This window comes from Cynocephalus volans, chromosome 8, assembly GCF_027409185.1.
Source record: "Cynocephalus volans isolate mCynVol1 chromosome 8, mCynVol1.pri, whole genome shotgun sequence".
Taxonomy (NCBI): Eukaryota; Metazoa; Chordata; class Mammalia; order Dermoptera; family Cynocephalidae; genus Cynocephalus; species Cynocephalus volans.
This window is the reverse complement of record NC_084467.1, coordinates 20282846-20301549: the sequence shown is the minus strand read 5'-3', so window position 1 is coordinate 20301549 and position 18704 is coordinate 20282846. Positions and strand designations below refer to the sequence as shown.

Sequence of the window (18704 nt, the reverse complement as noted above, 5' to 3'; positions counted from 1 at the left end):
GTGGGATTGAGGCCTGTGCTCCCCCCATTCCCACAGGAGAGACCAGGGGGCTTCCAGCAGTGGCTCAGTCATTGCCAGGCTGGGTGCAGATGTCAGGGGTGTGTGGCTGAAGTCCTAGCCTCCCACCACCCCAACTCAGGAGCCCGGGGCACTTGGGGCACTTGTGGCAGCTTATAGTCTTCGCTGGGCTGGTTGCATGTTGAGAGCCTGGGGCACTTCCTGCTGCAGCTGGGTGGTCCTTGCTAGGCTAGTTGTGTGTTGGTGGGTGTGAGGGGGAGTGGGGGGTGCAGGGGGTGGCTGAGGCCCTCAGTCCCCCATGGCCCCAGCCCAGGAGAGCTGGGGCACTTCCTGCAGAGGCTCAGTGGTCATCACTGGGTCTGGCCAAGGCCTGAGGCCCCCACCCTCAGGACTGGTTGTGGGTGTCAGGGGGCATGGCTGAGGCCCCTAGCCCTCTCCCCTCTCTGGCTTGGTAGCCCAGGGGACTTCGGTCCTTCTAGGTGTTATAGGTGTTCTTTGGTGATGTGAGACCTTTACTAGTTAACATCAAACTTTGTCTATAGTTATGAGTATTTTGTTTTTTCTTTCAGTTCTGTGTTGGGTTATTTGCTGTTCCCACCACTTAAACTCTGCACTGGAACTAATTTGTTGTCCTTTTCTTACTTCTAAAATGGGAGAACTTTCTGTGGGGACCAGCACTTGAGCTCTGCGGTTGAGCTAAATTGCTGCTTTGCTGCTAATTCCCTGGGAAAGGCTTTTTGTGCATCTCAGGTTTTAATGGCTGACTTTATAGGTACTTCCAGCTCTTGTAAGATCTGGTGCACCTGAGTTGTGTAGAAACTCTGGTCTGGGCCTGAGTCTTTTCATCAAACTGCACCCCATGCAATTCTATTTTCCTGACCAGTCTCCTCTGAGTGGTCCTATGCTGATTGGGGGGTAGATCAGTTGTCCTTGCTGTGTCCCAGTGTTTCCCCAGTGGGCCCGTCTCCCCCACCACCCATGCTCCAAACACTTCCCGTGGGACAGGCCATGCGCTGGTCCCTTGCAATAACTCACCAGCCTCTGAGTAGCTCCTTTTTTCAGTTGTTGTGGCTCTTCACTCCTATGTGGGTCCACAGGAACCTTATTAGAGGTCTTGCTGGCCTGGGGGACACCAACGCCCTCTTCTCCCCTGCCACCTCCAAGCAACTCCATCCGAAGGGCACAGCTGTGGCTTTTTGCCAGCTCCTGCTCCGTGCGCTCTGCAGCTCCAGCCTGGAAGCAGCTGGGAGTTGAAATGGTTGGAGCGGTTCTTTCTTTCTCTCATTGTGGCTTCTCCCACCATCATGCACTCCGTAGGTCTCTCCTGCTCTTCCCCTCAGCTCTAGCAGCCCCAGCTTAACTGTTATTGCTTTCTAATAAGTTGTAAATTGGTTGATTTGTAGGAGAGTAATACTGGGGACCATCTGTCATCTTGATCAGAACCCTACCATATTTCAAATAATGAAGGTTGAGTTCCAGGTCTAGCCCTATTTCCAGGATGGCAAATTGTTGCTTTAATCACTACTTCCTCTCCTAGGCCATAGCAGATCATGCAAATACACCCTAGCTGTCCTTGCTGGGTGTTGATGCTGTTTTGGTGTCTGGTGTCCCATCCCAATCACCTTGCAGGAAGGAGAATGGAGCCCCCTAACCTGGGAATTTACTCCACCTCCTGAAACAATGACTGACTGATGCAAGGTTCAAAAGGCTGGTTCGATTCCTCAGTGTGGCTTATGGCCCAGAGCCCTTCCCCTGTGGTTCAGGCCCAGGCCAGGCTGACACTCTGTCCCTGCTCAGCATTTTTCCTCTATGTCTCCTGCTTCGCTCCTTCTTTTACAGGTTTTTCTTGAAGTGCACTTCCTCAAAAAAATCACCTTTCCTGGAAATTTACCCTGAGGAAAAATTTTTAAAAATGAAAGTCACCTAATGCCTGTCTGAGGGTCTAAGACAAGGGTTGAACTTCAGGATCTTTCTCAACACAGAGCACCAGATTCTCAAAATAGTAAGGTCTACCACTTGGTCTATTACAAGCTTATTTTAAGTCACTCAAACCCTCTGGTGACAGATAAAATAGTCCCTGAAGGCATTCCAGTTCAGAGCTGCCCCAGCCACACTCCCTTGCCCCCCTGCCAAGCCAATCCCAACAGGGGAGGGAGTCAGACCACAGGACAGAAATGACCAACATCCTGCTCAAAGGAAAAGCACTTAGAACCATGCTAGTCTCTCTCATTTTATTATAGGACATGTTGGGGACAGGGGAGGGAAGTGGCAGAGGGGTAACAAGAGGGCAGCTGGGAGGTCAGGCAGAGGCATCAGATATTCTGAAAGCCCAAGCAATCAACCCCTTACCTGGGGCCAGGATTGCTCGATGTGGAGTTGGCCCTCTCAGAGCAGTAGAAAGGAAGAACCTGCTGGGGAGGGGAGGCCCAGGGGATGGGCAAGGCTACCCACACCTGACAAGATGGTGGCAGCACTGAGATAGGCTCAGGTGCCCTCCCTCCCTGTAAGAGGCATGGAAGCACTGCCTCCCAGAGAGACACAGAGAACCTGGCTGAGCTCACTGGCTCATGCCACATCTGGTCTGGAGTTCAGAGGGGAATGAGACATTCTGCTCTGAAAGGCTTTCATTTCCACCTCGGGGAAGACAGGCAGGGGAGAGAGACAGGAGTGCAGTTCTAAACAAAACACCCCAGATCAAGACGCAGGCTCTGCAGTCACATGTGGGTTTGCATCCCAACTCTACCACTCCAGTGATCCTAGGCAAGTCACTCCCCTTCCCTGAGACTCAAGTTTCTTCATCTGCAAAATGGGAACAATTACATCCATTTGTTCCATTGTGAGATAAGAAGATACATGTCATCTTAGAAAAGTGCCTCAGAGAGGGCTCTTGGTAGCTGGCTGCTGTTACCACACCTGATACAAACCTGGGAGTGAGACTGGCTCATGAGGAAGGCAGAGAGCTCAGCGATGGGGCCTGGGAGTGTGTGTGAGGAAATGCCTCCTTCCTCTGCCAGGTTGAAGAGGCAACCCCTGGTGAGGCGAGGGCACAAGGGAGAGAATTGAGGGCAGGGGTGGGGTGGGGACAGGCCTACTTCTAGGCCTTGATGAAAGAAAGTCCAAGGGCGCCTCATGGGCCGAGTGGGGGACAGGATGGATGTTCTGAGGACAGTTTTTAAAAAGCTGGAAGAGGGGAAGGAAGAGAAGAGTGTTGCTTCCCATACATGCAACTGCAAAGACATCAAGCTGGACCCTTGTAGGATTTCAGATCCAGCCATCATGGGGCTGCTGCTGGGGGAAGCCACTGTCTCTTTCTTTCTCCTCAGCACTGGGGTTATAAAAAAATACCTACAAACCATGAGAAAGTTCCCATAAAAACACTTTTCTGAATGTATAAAAAAAGAGACTGGCCATAGTCAGTGGCTCAGGACATGGACCAAAGCCCCTAGAGAGGCCAAGGAGAGTCAGAGGCCACCCAGTGGTGGATGAGGTGGTCTGGGGTACCCAGGGTGGCAGAACAGTGCCAGCTCTGGTGGAGGCTGTGTTCTTTGGCCAGGCTATACTATGGAGTCGAGGTCTGAAGGGCAGGTGGTGTTATGGGGTCACTGGCTCCCTGTGCTGGGCTAGGCAGTGGACGTGCCTTGGCCCCGGACCTCAGGTACCCCCTTGCTAAAGATAGAAGCCCCAGACAGCTGGCCCCCAGCAAGTCCTGAGACAGGTTCCAGGGACTTATCCTTAGGTCAGTTGAGTGGTCTGAGGAACTGGGGTTTGGGGGGCAGCAGAGGGTACAGTATGATTTCCACTTCTGAAGGAGGGTTCTGCCCAGAGGCTCCCGAAGGCTATCTCCAGCTGCGACTGTCCAGCTGGGGACATCAGGTACAGGAGGGCAGCCTGGGGTATGGCCAGAAAGAAGGCTCCAGATGGACAGGAGTGCTGCCTTGGCAGCCTGGCCCCCAGGGTGGGGACTCCTTAATGTTTCCTTTCAGGAAGGGGGTGAAAGCAAGGAGGGGGGTGGCCTCGTCTTCCTGGCCCACTCCTCCCTATTCTTTACCCCACCAGGGCCTGGACTGTGTGACTGGGTGGGTAAGGTTCAGGCAGATCACCCTAGGCCCTGTTCTGGGGGGTCCCAAGCAGCTTCTGGAGCCAGGTGGGCAGGGAAGGGCTGATGGTGGCAGATGGAGCTAGAGGTTCATCCACCCAGGCAGCCCAGGCACCCCCTTGTCTACCCACCATCACTGAGGCAAAGCTAGGGTGGCCATCTTCAGTTGACCTTGGACCCCGCAAGGCAGGCTGGAGCGGGGTGGGGTGGGGGTGTCTGAAGTCTGCAGTCTGAGATGGGCCGAGGACCTCTCTGGCTCTGGGGCGTGAGAGGCCTGGGCACACTAGGGCTGGAGGAGGGGCAGCCCACGCCGGAGTCCCTCCTTCAGGAACTGCATGTAGGTGGCCGTGGATGGGTCTTCAAACGTGGACGAGAAGCTGAAGATGTTGTTCTCGACATCCTCGGGCTTCAAGGAGGTGATGTCCAGGAAGTAGTTGGCGTTGATGTGGTGGACCTGGGGGAAGGGCCGGGTGAGGGCAGCGGGGCGAGGGGCCCCAGGCTCGGTGAGCCCTGCCTGCCTGCTCATGCTGTCTTGGGCGAGGCGGCCACAGCCAGGCCGGGCAGCCAGCAGCCGCTCTGCCCTCCTGCCTCTGCTCACACAGTGCCTCTGACCACAGCTGCCCTCCCCGTCTGCTAGGGGAGAACCCAGCGCCTTCAACACCACCTTTTCCACTAGCTCTCTGCCCGCCACCCCCCAAAATGGCCTCCTTTCCTGTTCCCGTGACCCCTGCACTCCATACTCGCTTCTATCAAAATGCCCCCACACCCGAGGGGCCTGTCTCCCATCTGCCTCTCACCCCAGCTAGTGAGCTTGCTAAGGGCAGGGCTGTGTCTTTCTCTGTGTGCAAAGAGCCAGGCACAGAGTAGGCACCCAGTAAGTGAACAAACCAGCAAACGATGGGCACACAAACACCAACAGACTAGTGAAAGTACGCGTGCCAGATGGAGTTCCCCAAGCACAGTCCTGTTTGCTCATCTCCCTGACCCCAGGGCCCTGGCCTGGCTCGGCCATGGTGGGAAACAGTGATGTGTGGGAGCTGCGTGGCTCTCCCCCAGGCCTCTCCTCCCCTTGATCTCTGGCACCTCGGAGCTGCTCTCATCACCCTGAGCCTGGGACAGCAGAAGCCTCCTGCCTGGTGCCCTCTCCTCTCCACCAAGCCGTTACTGGGTGCCTCTTCTACCAGCCCCAGCTCCTGCTCCTGGCTCGCCCCTGCCCCAAGATCCTGAGGAAGCCAACCACCCTCCTACAGCCCCGAATCCCACTCTAACCCCATCCCTTGGGACTTAAAGGATAAGGGGTGTCTTCAAGCAGAAGAGCTGGAGATTCTGAGGCTCGCAGGCAGGCTAGCTTCAAAACCAGCTGCACTCCTTAATTGTCTGCAACTTTTGCCAAGTCTCTGAACCTTTCTAGTCTCACCTTCCTTGTTTGTGAAATGGGCATTCGTGATCATCTGTCTCCCAAAGCCCTTGTGAGGGCCTGATGAGAGGATGTGGGGAGTGTGGGGTAAGGGGCCCTCAGGGAGAGGGAGGGTCTTGAACCTGGGATCAGGCCAGGGCCCTCCCATGGTCCTCTCTGTATGTCACAAGTCCTGGTTCCTCCTTCCCCTTCCATCCCAAGGCTGGCTATGATGGTGAGCCTTTCCTTCCAGGCCATGTTTCTGTTCCCTGAACCTTGTCTGTTTCACTCAGGACATGATGACTTTGCCACAAGACTTTGCTCACTGTTGCATAGTCCCCAAATTGCTGGTGAGGTCCCCCTTCTCACAGGAGTGTCCCCACCCCTGCATCAGAATTCCAATTTTATAGATAGGTTTAACTGAGGCTCGGACTGTTAAGAGATGAGCTCAAGTCTTTGCAGCCAGGAGGTGGGAGAGCCAGACCCGAAGCCTGGTGGGGCCTGCACGTCTGTGCCCCTGCTTGCTGCTCCCTCAGCCTGGCCCAGTGGGTCTGGATGGTGCGGGCGCCTACCACGGTGCCATTGGGCAGGCAGATCATCATCTCCACAGGGAAGCTGTACTTCTCTAGGTGCAGGCCAGCCAGCTTCTTGTGGGACAGGTTCTCCTGGTTGTTCTGTGGGGACAGGCGGGCATGGTCCATATACCTTGGTCTCCAGCATTGTCCCAGGGACTCCCCTGGGGCTGTTTCTGCCCATCCACCTGCTCACCTGCAGGTCCTCCAGTTCCTTTACCAGGGACCAGGTGCTGATGAAGCTCTCGTTGAGGAGAGTGAGAATGGGCGAACTTTCCAGGACAGTCTCCCGGAGAGTTCGCCCTGAACCTGTTCAGAGAGAGGCCAAGGCCAGAGAGTGAGGCACCCCCATGTCTTACTGGGGTTTTCAATCAGCAATAATCTTGCTTTGGGTTTTACAGCCCTCAGGGGCTGTAGAATGGTCCCTGCACCCAGGTGAAATTACAGATTCAAAGAACCTGCCACAGAGTAGGTGCTGAATAAACGGTAAGTGAAATCAACATCAATACCAAACTGGCATCGTGGGCTGAGATTTGGGGTGGGGTTCTACTCGGCCCAGGGACTTGGAGAGAGTGACGGCTTCTTACATTCACAGAACTCTCTGTGCCCCAGGCAGGGCCTATGCACAGACCATTCCTCTCCTAGAACCCTCTTCTTACTGCCATTTGACAAATGCCTACTCATCCTTCAGATTCTCAGCTGACATGTCACTTTCTCTAAGAAGGCTTCCTTGACCCCCAGTTACACACGCTCACGCCTCTCTGGACCTTGCCCTGTATAACACCCCCCACGTTGCACGTACTCAGCGTCCGCCTTCTCTATACTGTGTGCCCCCTGAGGGCAGGGGCCCTGTTGGCTCCCCCACGGCTGGATGCCAGCACTTGACCTACCGCCTGGCACAGTAAGTGCCCAGAATGTCTGTTGATCGACTGGATGAAAGTGGAGGTTTTTTTACTCATCTCTGTGCCCACTGCTGGACACCTAAAGAACTTTGTATCCAGCAGGTCTTCAGTAAATTTTCTGAATTCATGCCCAGCCTCTAGCTCTATCCTCTTTCACTTGTATGTGATGCTTTACAGAGCACAAGGTACTCTCACATCCATTTTCACAACTCTGGGTGGTGTGTTGTACCCTTGTCACCACTGAGAACACTGAGGCTCAGGGAGGGGAAGTCACTTGGTCTAGGTCACCAAGTGAACATGGCTGAGTTTGAACCCAGCCTGCCAGGTCCTTTCTTCTGCACCTGGAAGCTTCCTCTGGGTTCAGCACAGAACCCCCCCATGTCCTCACCCCATGCCCCTGCCCAGGGTGGTCCTCAAGTCCCTCATGGCTCCAACAGGAGAGTCCCATTGGCCTCAGAGCTCCTGTACCCTACAAGACATGAACTTGCCCCCCACTTTGCCCTCAGAACAAGTCGGGCCTCCCTCACCTCAGCAGGACTGGTCATCCAGGGCCCCCCACAGCAGGATCGAGTGCACCAGCTTGTTCTCAGCCTTAGCTCGCTCGAAGGCCTCGGTGAATGGGAGGTAGGTGACCTGGGGCCAAGCCGAGACAGAGCAAAGCTACATGTGCAGCCAGGGCCCCATCCAGAGGCTGTGTGCAGTGTATGTCCGTGTATGTACGTGTGAGTTGGTGTGGGATGTGTGTGTACATATGTGGTGTGGATGTGAATTTGTGTTGTGTGTAGGTAGGTGAGCACGTGTGTGTGTGTGTGTGTGTGTGTACATACGTGGGGGGTGTGTGCGAACGGGGTGCTGCTGCTGACCAGGGGATGCCTCCTCCAAGTTCTGAACGGCAAATGGGAGGCTGCCGTGGGCACAGTGGGCCCCGCAGGGATACAGCCACAGCAGCAAGCCCTGTGCGTGGGCCTGTGCCTGTGCCGCCTGCTGCTGCCAGCCCCCTGCCCCTAGCCCCTGCCTATGGAGCCTGACCCTGGCCTTCACTCCTGCCCAGCCTCACCTTCTTGAAGGGGTACATGGCTACCTCCAGGTGCCGAGCCGCCTCCTCCCAGCTCAGCTCCTGCTGCCACTTGATCTCCTCAAACACAAACTGGAGGGGCTCCCCCGAGGGCAGGCGGCTGTCGATCACGTTGCCGTCCTCATCCAGGATCACGGAGGGCACTGAGGGGCCTGTGGCTTCCAGCTCCATCTGGGCCAGAGGTCAGCAGTGAGGGATGTCTCAGAGATGGGCAAGAATCCTCAAGGGGCCCTGAGAGTTCCTTAAGGATACTCCATTCATTACAGAGGTGGGGAGAGAAGGCCCAGGGAAGGGCAGGGCCTTGATCAGGGATAAGCAGTGAGTCCAGGACAGAGCAGCCAGGGCTCTTTCCTCTGCATGATGCTGTCACCGGGCACTGTGTGTAGGAACAGGTGGTTTGGGTATGGTTGGCCTCAGCATGCCAGGAGCTCTGTCCTTCACGCTGGGCTGTCCTGAGGCTCCTACCTAGCTGGGATCTCCCTGGCAGCCAGGATGAGAGGCCTGGTGGCAGGGCCCTGTGGTGGAACCCCACCTCCCTACATGTGTGCTCACCTGGGGTATGTAGCCGATGTCCACCTCCATGTTGCTGCTCTCACTGGCCCCATACAGCCACTCCATGTCCACGTTCAGAGACCTGGGGTTGGCCAGGATGGAGCAGCAGTATCATCAAAGCCCATGAGCCATATGTCAGACTTTATCTCACTGCATGCACACAACTGTCCCCATTTTTACAGATGAGGACACTGAGGCTTGGCGAGGTGAACCCACGGTTTCAGAGCTGCGGGGATTCTGACTGCAGAGCCTGGGCCCTCTCCTCTCCCCATGATGCCTCTTCATATGGTACTACAACCACACCTCCCTCCACCAGCCCAGCCCCTCGCAGTTCACAAGGGATTTTCACAGCCTCATCTCCTGCACTGCCCATGATCCTCCGAGGCGGAGAGACGGTCATTGCCTCGCCATGGGACACAGAGTGGGGCAGGAGTCATCCCTCTCCAGCCTCCAGCAGACAGACAGCAGGGAGTCTGGCCTGATTGGTGCGATCTGCAGATCTGCCGCATGGGGGAGCCCCAGGACTGACAACCAGCCACCTGGGGCGGTGAAGCAGGGTGGGTGATGGCTGCCCTCACAGGGGTCAGCAGCCCCTGTGGCCTGGTCCTCAGATACACACCCAGGAACAGTTGGACCCAAGGTTGGTCATATGCCCCTCTCCTTCTGTCTCATCCGGGCCAGGACCCCCTCAACAACCCAGGACTGGAGGCAGATGTGTGGGCTGCCAGCCTCCCCAACAGCCATGGCTGAGCCCAGGAAGGCAGGTACTCCTTGCCAAGGGGAGGGGGAGGAGCGGAGCCAGTCCTTCCACCTCACTTCCCTTTGGCCCGGATCGTCCCTGCCTTGCCCTCTCCGAGGAGGGAGAGAAACCACTCCCACTTCTAGAAACATCTTTCTCTTCCCAGGCTATCCCAACCATTCCCTTGCTCCTGCCCTGTGGGTGAAATAGCCAGGAGTCAGTCTCCCATCTCACAGATAAGGAAACTGGGGACTGGAGAGAGCCAGAGCCTTGCCACGGCCACACAGCCCAATGGTGCTATGGCCAAGACTATGGGCCTCCTGGCTCCCAGCCCAGGGTTTGTCCCTGTACAGGAGTCATTCAGGCCCGCTAAGCAGTCACTTGCTATCAAGGAGGAATCTGGGAAAACTTGAATCTGGACCTCCTGGGCCCCCTGCTCCATTGAGAGGTGGCTGACCCTGAGCAGGTGAGGCAGGAGGGCAGGTGGCTGGCACAGAGCTGTCCCAGAAGGCCCACCAAGGCTGTGGCAGTGGAGGGCCTGCCCTCTGGCTTTGGCAAGTGCTGTTCCTTCTGCCTGGCCAAACCCTCTCCACTTAAACATCACTTCCTCTGGGAAGCCTTCCTGGACCCTGGTCAGCTGAGTCCCTGCTGGCCTTGCCCTTGGAATTAGAGGTCTGTCTGGGTCTGTCAGCAGTATGAGGGTGAGAGGCCCCAGCTTCAGGGAAGGTCTGCTGGCTGCTGCACTGGGTCCCAGGCACAGAGGTGGAGAGCTAGGCCCCCCGAGTGCCTGGGAGATGCTGTAGGATGACGGGATGCTCCCCGCAGCCCTCCTCATGCTGCCTCCTCCCAGGTGAGCTGCGAGCCCTCCCAAGAGGTGGCTCTGGGGAGCAAAGGAAGGGGCACAGGCTGAGTGGGCCTCTGGGCCCCCTGCTTCTAAGCCCCTAGAGCTGGGGGAAGGGACACTGGTAGCAGTGTGCCAAAGCTGGGCCAGGATCAGCTCCCACCTGTGGTTGGGGACGAAGAGCCGGAAGTCACGGATGTGGGTGGCGTCTTTGGAGAGGATGATGTGGCCAGTGAACTGGCCAGGGCAGAACCAAAAGGGGAAGTCGGGTGGCTCGCTGAGCTGGAACTCGGCGTGGATCCTGTGGGGACGGGATCTGCTCAGCCTGAGCCCCCCTTCTCCCCCAAAGCCTGGGAACCCCAGGCCAGACTTCTGTGCGGGGCAGAGGGCTGGGCAGGGGAGGGCAGACGGTGTGTGGGCCAGCGAGAAGGTACAAGGTCTCCAAATACTGCCACACTTCAGGGCCCAGTTCACATGCCACCTTCCCAGAAGCTTTGCCTTGACCCTCCCCCGAGCTCCACCGCCTCTCCAGGGCGTGTGTGATCCGGTATCCCTGCCCACCCTGTGTGGACGAGCATCACAGCTACCAGCCCCGTGCTAAGCAAGTTCCACAGTGTTTCTCACTGAGTCCTTGTGTGCCCTGTAAGGAAGTCATCACCACCCTGATCTACAGATGAGGAAACTGAGGCACAGACAGCCAAAGCTGCTTGCCAGAGACCACAGGGTGGGAGGTGGTGCAGCTGGGTGCTGTATCCTTCCGTGCTGCCCTGGAGTCCCAAGCCTGGGCTGCGAGGACCACTCACCGGAACATCACCGTGTAGTAGAAGTCGCTGATGGCGGTCAGGCAGGCCACAGCCCCCTGAGGGGCAAAGCGGGTCTTTACGAAAGGCCGAGGGTGGAACATGCTCAGGAGCCGGTGGATGATGACCTGGGGAGATGAGAGTAGAGACCCCGGGCTGACTGGCTGGGCCCTGCTGGGCCTGGATCTGCTGGGTGAGGGTCAGCCCTGACCTGAAGGCCCAGGGGCTCTGGGGGGAGGGTGATATGTCCAGAGGGAGGCAGGAGAGCAGGTGAGGCAGGCCTGGCACTGGGGTCCAGGTGCAGATGGGGAGGGGGCCACGCCTGCGTTGGGCTCAGGGGAGGGGTCCCAGGTATCACCAGGGCTGCTCTCACCTCCTTGCCCTTGGGTGGCGGTGGGTAGAAGCGGTTGTTGGACAAATAGCCGGTGAAGACGCTCAGCTCACTAGGGATGATCCACCAGGGCTCACCCAGCTCCTGGCCTTGAGGGGGAAGGAAGGGCTGGAAGTGGCGGGCGGCAAACACCGCATGTGGAGAGGCTGCAGCTGTCCAGTTGCGGAGGCCGGACAAGGTGAGGCGGGAGACCTGGGACAGGGGAAGGCAGAGCTCTAGGGCACTGAGAACCATGACTGGTAGTCCCCTCTCCCATGTGTGCGTGGAGGTCTCCCTCGAGCCCTGAGCCAGCCCACAGGCTGAGGGAGCAGAGGGAGCCCATGAGCTCCTGCCCCAGTGCCCCACAAGCTTGGCACTGTCCTGCCAGAGAGAGGCTCACCTTCCCTTCCCTAGCCCCCAGCCTGAGAAGCCCACGTGCCCCCACCAGGTGCAGCCCGCTCAAGGGCAGGAAAGCAGAGGCAGCTGGAGGGGCCACCCAGGACTGGAATGGGGTGCTGCCGGTAGAGCTCTGTGCCTCACATGGTCCTGTCTCCATCCTTTGAATAAGCCAGCAGACCAACCCCAGGTGCCACCGCCCCACCCTGAGCTTCCTCGCCCATTCCACCAGCCTTACTTTCCCGTTCCCTAATCCCCTAAGTCTCCTCTTAGGGGCTAATGTCCCACTGACAGGTCAGGGTTTGAGTCTGGAGCTAAGATGGATGAAGGGGGTGAGTAACAATCTTTGGGGGGAAATCTCTAGGGTCAAGAGTGGGATGAGACCACCCCCAGAGAGGGCCCTGCCTCAAGTGCAGCCTGCCCACACTGGCTGGGCACCCTGGGCAAAGGCATGCCCTAAACTCATTGCCTCATCAGTGACGGTGTCGCCTCTGTCTGATGAGCCCACAGGCAGGGGAGGAGGGTCAGAGAGAGAGGGCTGTCTACACACCGGCCCGGAGCTCAGAGTGGGACCCTGGAGCATGCGGGGGCCCCTTGTAAAAGATCCACCTTTCGTAGCTCCTCCCTGCCCTTGTGGGGTACAGACAGGAGTGTCCCCCTGAAGCATCAGCCACCATGACCGTGAGTGCCCAGTACCCCTCAGGGGAGCTCAGCCAGCAAGGAGCTGCCCCCACCTTTGATGAGCAGCAGCTTCCCTCTCCCTTCCTCACCTCCATGGTGGCAGCAGCCCAGATGCAGTAGGAGGCAGGAGGTGGAGGAGAGAGGTGCAGGGAGCTCCCACCAAGAGGGATTTGACAGGCAGGTTGTCACAGCAGGGCTGGCTGTGCTGCTCACAGGCTGGCCACCCCCTGCAGGGGAGCTGCCTCTGCTAGGGAGGGCCAGGGCTGGGGTGCTGCTCCTGACCCGTCTCCCCTGTGAGTGCAGGTGTGTCCCAGCCCCACCCCCATTCTCACTGCCCAGCAGGGGACTCATCTGCTCAGACTGGCCCATCACAGCCAAACCCATCTTCATCTCAGATCTTTCTCTGGAAGCTCAAACCTGAGTTTCCAACCATTTACTGGACTCTCGCCCAGCACCTCCATTTTAACATGTCCAAACTAACCTCATTCTCTCCTGACAGACACACTCCCTTCCTACAGTCCCCATCTGGGCCAGTGGCCACTACACACTTGGTCACCAGCCAGAAGCCTGAGTCACTCTGACCCCCCTTCCCTTAGCAGCCACGCCTTGGCCTTCCCTTCCTTCCCGGCATCCCCCGGGCTCCCTGACCCTCCGTCACCAGTGCCTCCCCAGCCCACCTCCTCTCCCTTGGAAACCAGTCTTCTTGCCTCCCCATGCTGCCCATGCCCCGGCCCTCAGCGGCCAGCCTCGAAAGCACCCATCTGATGAGGGCGCTCTGCTACTTAAAAATCTGCTACGGCATTTTGCTGCTGCAGGATAAAGGCCACAGTCAGGCACAAAGGCCCTTGGTGGTCAGGCAACTTCCCCAGCCCCACTGACTGGGCTGCCCCTGCGTGTCATGTACCCTGCATCCAGCCACACCAGCAATCTGGCCTTGGGTGACTGGCCTGGCACTTTCTGCTTTCAGGCCTTTGATCAAGCTGAAGTGGCATTTTGGTTAAGAAGTAAAGGCGGAGTAGGTGTGGGCTGGGCAAAGAGAAAAGTTGTTCCTGGCAGAGGGAACAGCAAACGAGAAGGCTCATAGTCGGCAGAAAGCTGGCAAAGATAGCATTTGACTACCTCCCATCTCCTCCTCAGGAACCCTCCCCGCACCACAGCCCCCTGCCAGGGGCTGAAGCTCAGGTCTAGCTCATCAGAGTCCAGTGGAGTACCTGTCAGGTGCCAGGCACCGTGCTAGAGGCCTGGGCGGAAGACAGACGTGCAGAAAGTAACACTCCTACCTGAGCAGCTGCTTAACAGGGTCTCTGCTGCACTCGCTGCTTCCTCCAACCAGAACCCTCCTCCTGCTGTGGTTGGGCACCCGGCTGAGGCCTCCTCATCCCTCAGTCTCTATCACTCCCTCCAGAAAGCCAACCCAGATTCCCCCATCTGGGTAGAGGCTTACACTTATCTCTCCTGCTCCCTTACCAGGCTGTGTGCCTGGACAGCAGGGATAGCACCACACCCACTTGGACCCCCAGGGCCTGGCACAGTGGGCGGCGCAGAGAGCAGCTGATAGAGGAAGGAAGGATGAGCAGAGAGCACTGACCCGTCCTCAGGAGGCGAGTGCATGCAGATGACCTGCCCTTTGCAGGGCCACCCATGGGGCCATCCCTACCCCCGACTCACTCCTAGGAACCCGTCTTTGCTCTTGGTCATGGTCTCTGGGAGCAGAGGCTGGAATCGGGCTTCTATGGTGAGCGTCTCCTCGCTGGGGTCGGGGGGTAGCTCTTCCTCATAGCTGGCCGCAGGTGTTGACCCTATGAGACAGAGATGGCTGGAGAGACTCTGGCCTTGGGCTGCAGGGACTCATTTCTCTCAGGAAGCTCACACCAGCAGTGATTAAGGGAGCCAGGCTTGGAGCCAGGGGTAACAGTTAACAATCACCAAAGTAACAACCAATGCGAATTACATTTTAGTTTCACAATAGCCCTGGAGGCAGATAACATTATTACCAATTCCGTTTAACGATTGAGAAAGTGGAGGCTAAGAGAGGTGAGGTCACTTCCCCAAGGTCACACAGCTAGGTAGTGGGGGAGTCCGGATTCAAATCCAAGCTTGTTTTACCCTAAACCCACGATCAACCATGCCCCTCTTCTGGAGCTTCAGGGACCGAGAGCGACTGAGTCAGGGAATCAGAGTAATGAATGAAAGCAAGAAACCGAATCAGGCTGTCTTTGGTGCCACAGAAAGAGCACTGGTTAGGGAGAGCGTAGACGTGCCTCGCACTGCTTTTCTGGGCGGCCCGTTTCACGTCTGTGTAAGGAGGGGCTGGATGGGCAATGGCTGAACTTGACTTCTCAGATCTCTTCCTGCTCAGAGACCTACCAAGTCTTTTGAGCGTGGAGGGAGTCATTATGAAGGTTTACCTATAATGGAATAAAGCAGGGGTGGGTCTTGTCCTGTCTGCTCTCCCAGGGCAGGCTCGTGGCACAGAGTCTATGCCTGGCATTTGTGGGCTGCCTGGCTGGCAGGCTGAATGTGTGCATTAGAAGCTGTTCTCAGCCAGGAGTCATCAGAATCACCCAAACCAGATGGCCTTTAAGCTGCAGATGCCCAGAACCCACCTCAGACCTACCAAGCAGAATCTTATGAGGCTAGAATCAGGAAACTGCTCTTTTAATTAGCACTCCCCAGCCACTCCTGATACCAGTCCTGTTCTAAAGATCACTGTTATTTCTGCATTTGTAAGTCAAAGCAGCAAAACTCTACAAAACACCGCTCTGGAGACCTCAGAGGAAGGGAGGAATAGGAATAAGAGTTATTAGTGCACCTGCTCATTCATTTATTTTACTGGTATCATAGATAATTATTAATAATTGTGCTCAGCATTTGATAGCCCTTTGGTTTTTTAATAAAAAGTTTTAGTTCCTGACTTATAAATAACACTCGCTCATTATAAACAATTTGTAATTTTTTAAGGTATAAAGCAGAACATTAAATATACTTGTAACTCTATTAACTAGGGAGAACTGTTCACCTCTATTTCCTGCTTGAATTTGATTTTTTTCCCCTTTGATTTCCCAAAACTTAGTCCATTTTTTCACACACAGCCTAGAGGTAATGGAGGGATTCTTTTCTCCTGATGGAGAAAAAGATTTATGTGAAAACAATTAAAAGTGCCCCCGAGTCCAGCAAGCTTTGCTAACATGTCATTATGAGGGAACTCCCACTCTCAGACCATAAAAAAGGACAAGGAGGTGGAGTGTATGCAAAATAAGAGGTAAAAGCAAAGCCACAAGGGGATGACCATTTATCTGCGCATCTGCTTTCATGACAGAACCGCCTGCCACCAAGAGACACTGATACACATGGGCTCCAGCAAATTAGCATTTTTCATCTCATCTTCTTCCTCTAGCAGTGACCACAAGTCACCAGGCCAGCAAGTGGCCAACATACCCAAGCCATCCCTGAAAATCACAAAGCCCATGACAGTGCTTTGGTGCTTCGGCACCCGAGAGCACCCACCATCTCTTTCTTGCTTTTCCCATCTATTGACTGACTTATACCACGCAATGTGGGAAACATTTAGGTGCCTAAGATCATGAGTTCGAGAAATGTCACAAGAAGTTGGAGGGAATAAAAAAAAAAAGTTGTTGGGAAATAGACACGCAAGTTGGGGGGAGGGGTAAAGCATTTTACAATTCATTAGAACGTTTCAGCCCCTCATCCTTATTTAAAAAAAAAAAAAAAAAAATCACTGATTACAGCCGGGCAAACGTGGATAGCAGCAATGGGATAGGAATCTGATCTGACAGCACCTAAACAGAGTTTCAGATTCAGAGATAATAGTAAAGGCTCCTGCCTATTGAATGTCTCCTGCGGGTTGGTCATTTTGCACGCATTTTCTCTAATCCTCAAACCCTGAAGCCAGGTGGCCCAGTTCTAACCCTGGCTCTTCACCTTTCTAGCTTGGGCGAGTTAGCGAACGTGCCTGTTCCTTCATCTCCCAGACTATAAGCATCAGGATCATGGTAGTGTCCATCTCACAGGGCTCTTGTGAGGTTTAAAGAAGAGGACCCACGTGAAGTGCTGAAAGTGGTGTCTGGCACCAGGGAGGTGGGGAAGGAAGGTTAATTATTACTGACAAACATGAGAAAACCAGGCTCAGGGGGTGCAGAAGCAGCTCACTGGCTCGAAAGTGTCAGAGCTGGGAGGACCCCAGAGCCACTGAAACCCACAATCTTCCCTTCACTCCAGGCTGCCGCCCCCACTCAGTGCAGACACAGAAGACAAGACACCCTTGTCCCCAGTCCCCTGCCTCTCCTGGTACCTGTCAGTTTCTCAGCAATGGGTTTGAACTCCTCGGGGCTGATGTACATATCCCGGTTAGTGTCCAAGGAGGAAAAGAGAAAGAGGCCTTCTGTCCCCAGGGCCTTCAGCGCTGATTCCTACTTGGGAGGAGGGGGCTGGGTTGAGCATCTACCAGTCCCTGCACAGGCAGCTGCTTCTGATGGAGCACTCCCAATCCATCCGTCCAGATGTCACTCTGAACTGCCCCAGAGCCCCCAGGCCCCCTTCCAGTCTCTCCTGGTCTCTCCTTCACTCTGTGCCTTCACTCACTGCCCACTCTCTAAGTCCCCCCTCCCAGTAGGTCCCCATTTCGGTCTTCCCCAGTCCCCCTTCTCTCTGGCCCTGGCCTGCTCACCCTGTTCCTACAGCCGCTGCCTTCTCCTGTCTCGCCTTCCCACTGTTCCAGCGCTCCCCAGTCCCCCTTCCAGATCCTGCTGGTCCCATTCACTTTATGTCTTCACCTGCTGTCCACTGTCCAAGTCGCCCCTTTGACTGTCCCCCTCCAGTCTGTCCCAGCCCCTGCCTCACACTGGGCCAGCCCTTTCACCTGCTCCCCATCAATCCTTCCAAGTCTGCCCGGCCCCTGGGACCCCCTTCCCCCTCCCTTCGATGCTCCCTCCACGGCTCGCAGACCCCCTCCTGCCCACCTTCTGTCCCCGTGCCCTCACCCTAACTCGTCCCTCCCGGTTCCCCGCACTCCGTCCGTCTCCCTCCAAGCCGATGCTCGGACCTTCCATCCCCCACCCGGGGCCCACCCCGGCCCACCCCGGAGCCCGGTCCCCGCGATCCCCGTCGCGCCGGCCCTCGCCCGCCGTCCCGCTCGGCCCGGCCGACCTGCCGCGCGGCCGCCTGGGCCTCGGCGTGGCGGGCGCAGGCGCGGGCGGCGGCGGCGGCAGCGGCGGCGGCCAGCAGGGCTCCGAGCAGCGCCAGGGCGCGGAGGCGGCGGCGCGGCGGCTCGGGCGGCGGCGCGGCGGGACCGGGGCTGGGCGGCCCGCGCTGGCCCGGCCGGGCCCGGCCCATAGCGGCGGCTCGGCGGCTGCAGCGGGCGGCCGGCCCCGGACGAATAACGGGCCGGCGCGGGCGGGGCGGGGAGTGGGAGGGTCGGGGCCTGGGTGGGCGGGGCCGGCGCGGGCGGGGCGGGGAGTGGGAGGGGAGGGGCCTGGGTGGGCGGGGCCGGCGGGGCGGGGCGGCCGCGGGGACCCGGTCCGGGGGCGAGCGGCGTGGGTACCGCGGTGAGTCTGGCGCCGAGCGCGGGGCTTGTACGCGGTGGGCTCCGGTAGGTGCCGAACGCACCCATACAGTCCGCGGAGGAATGCGGGCCCCGCCGCCCCCACCACCCCCGGCCCCTTCCTGCTTCGGTGACTTGTCACTGCGCTGCGACTTCCCAACCCTAAACCAGGCCTCTGCCGCCCTTCTTGCCTGGCCGGGCCCAGAGAGCAATTCCAAGCTGGGGACGGGGACGAAGAAGGGGCGGGGGCTGGGGAGACTCCCGCACATCCTGCAGCTCTGCTGGTGGAAGGGTCCTCCGTGGGCCACCAAGGCCCCTGTCCACCTCTGTTGGCAGGTGTGGGGGAGGCCAGAGGAGGGCACAGCCTGTCCTCCAGCAGCTGGTGGGCAGCCCACCCTCCATCCTATCCCACCTGTTTACTGCAGTTTCTTCAGTCATCTAGAACAAGAAAAATTAAGAAGAATGTCCAGCCCTATCCGTTTCATGGTGCAGTTGCAGGGACACCTCTGCAGATTCACCCGTTATGGGGGGAGCTACCTTGTTCCAGGTGCAGGTGGTTCAGCCCGCAACCTTCACATGTCTGAGCCCAAATTTCTTCATCTACAAGGAGGAGTCACAAGAGGCCCTCCCTCTGCGGGCTGCCAAACTACATGGGCCAGGGAGGCTGCAGCCCCTTGGTGGGTGTGCTGAGGCCAGAAGGCTTTAC

At 57.3% G+C, this 18704-nt stretch overlaps 1 protein-coding gene across 1 annotated transcript; it reads right to left on the bottom strand.

Annotated features, from left to right (window-relative positions):
* Positions 1 to 2243: 2243 nt before the first annotated feature.
* On the bottom strand, positions 2244 to 17790 carry SELENON (selenoprotein N). The gene is made up of 12 exons (XM_063104744.1): positions 17605 to 17790; positions 16751 to 16868; positions 14107 to 14237; positions 11365 to 11574; positions 10995 to 11119; positions 10355 to 10492; positions 8612 to 8693; positions 8042 to 8230; positions 7512 to 7617; positions 6279 to 6391; positions 6083 to 6184; positions 2244 to 4568 (listed from the first exon to the last, which is right to left on the bottom strand). The coding sequence occupies exons 1-12, from the start codon at positions 17788 to 17790 to the stop codon at positions 4398 to 4400; spliced, it is 1671 nt and encodes a 556-aa protein (XP_062960814.1). The 3' UTR covers positions 2244 to 4397.
* Positions 17791 to 18704: the final 914 nt, after the last annotated feature.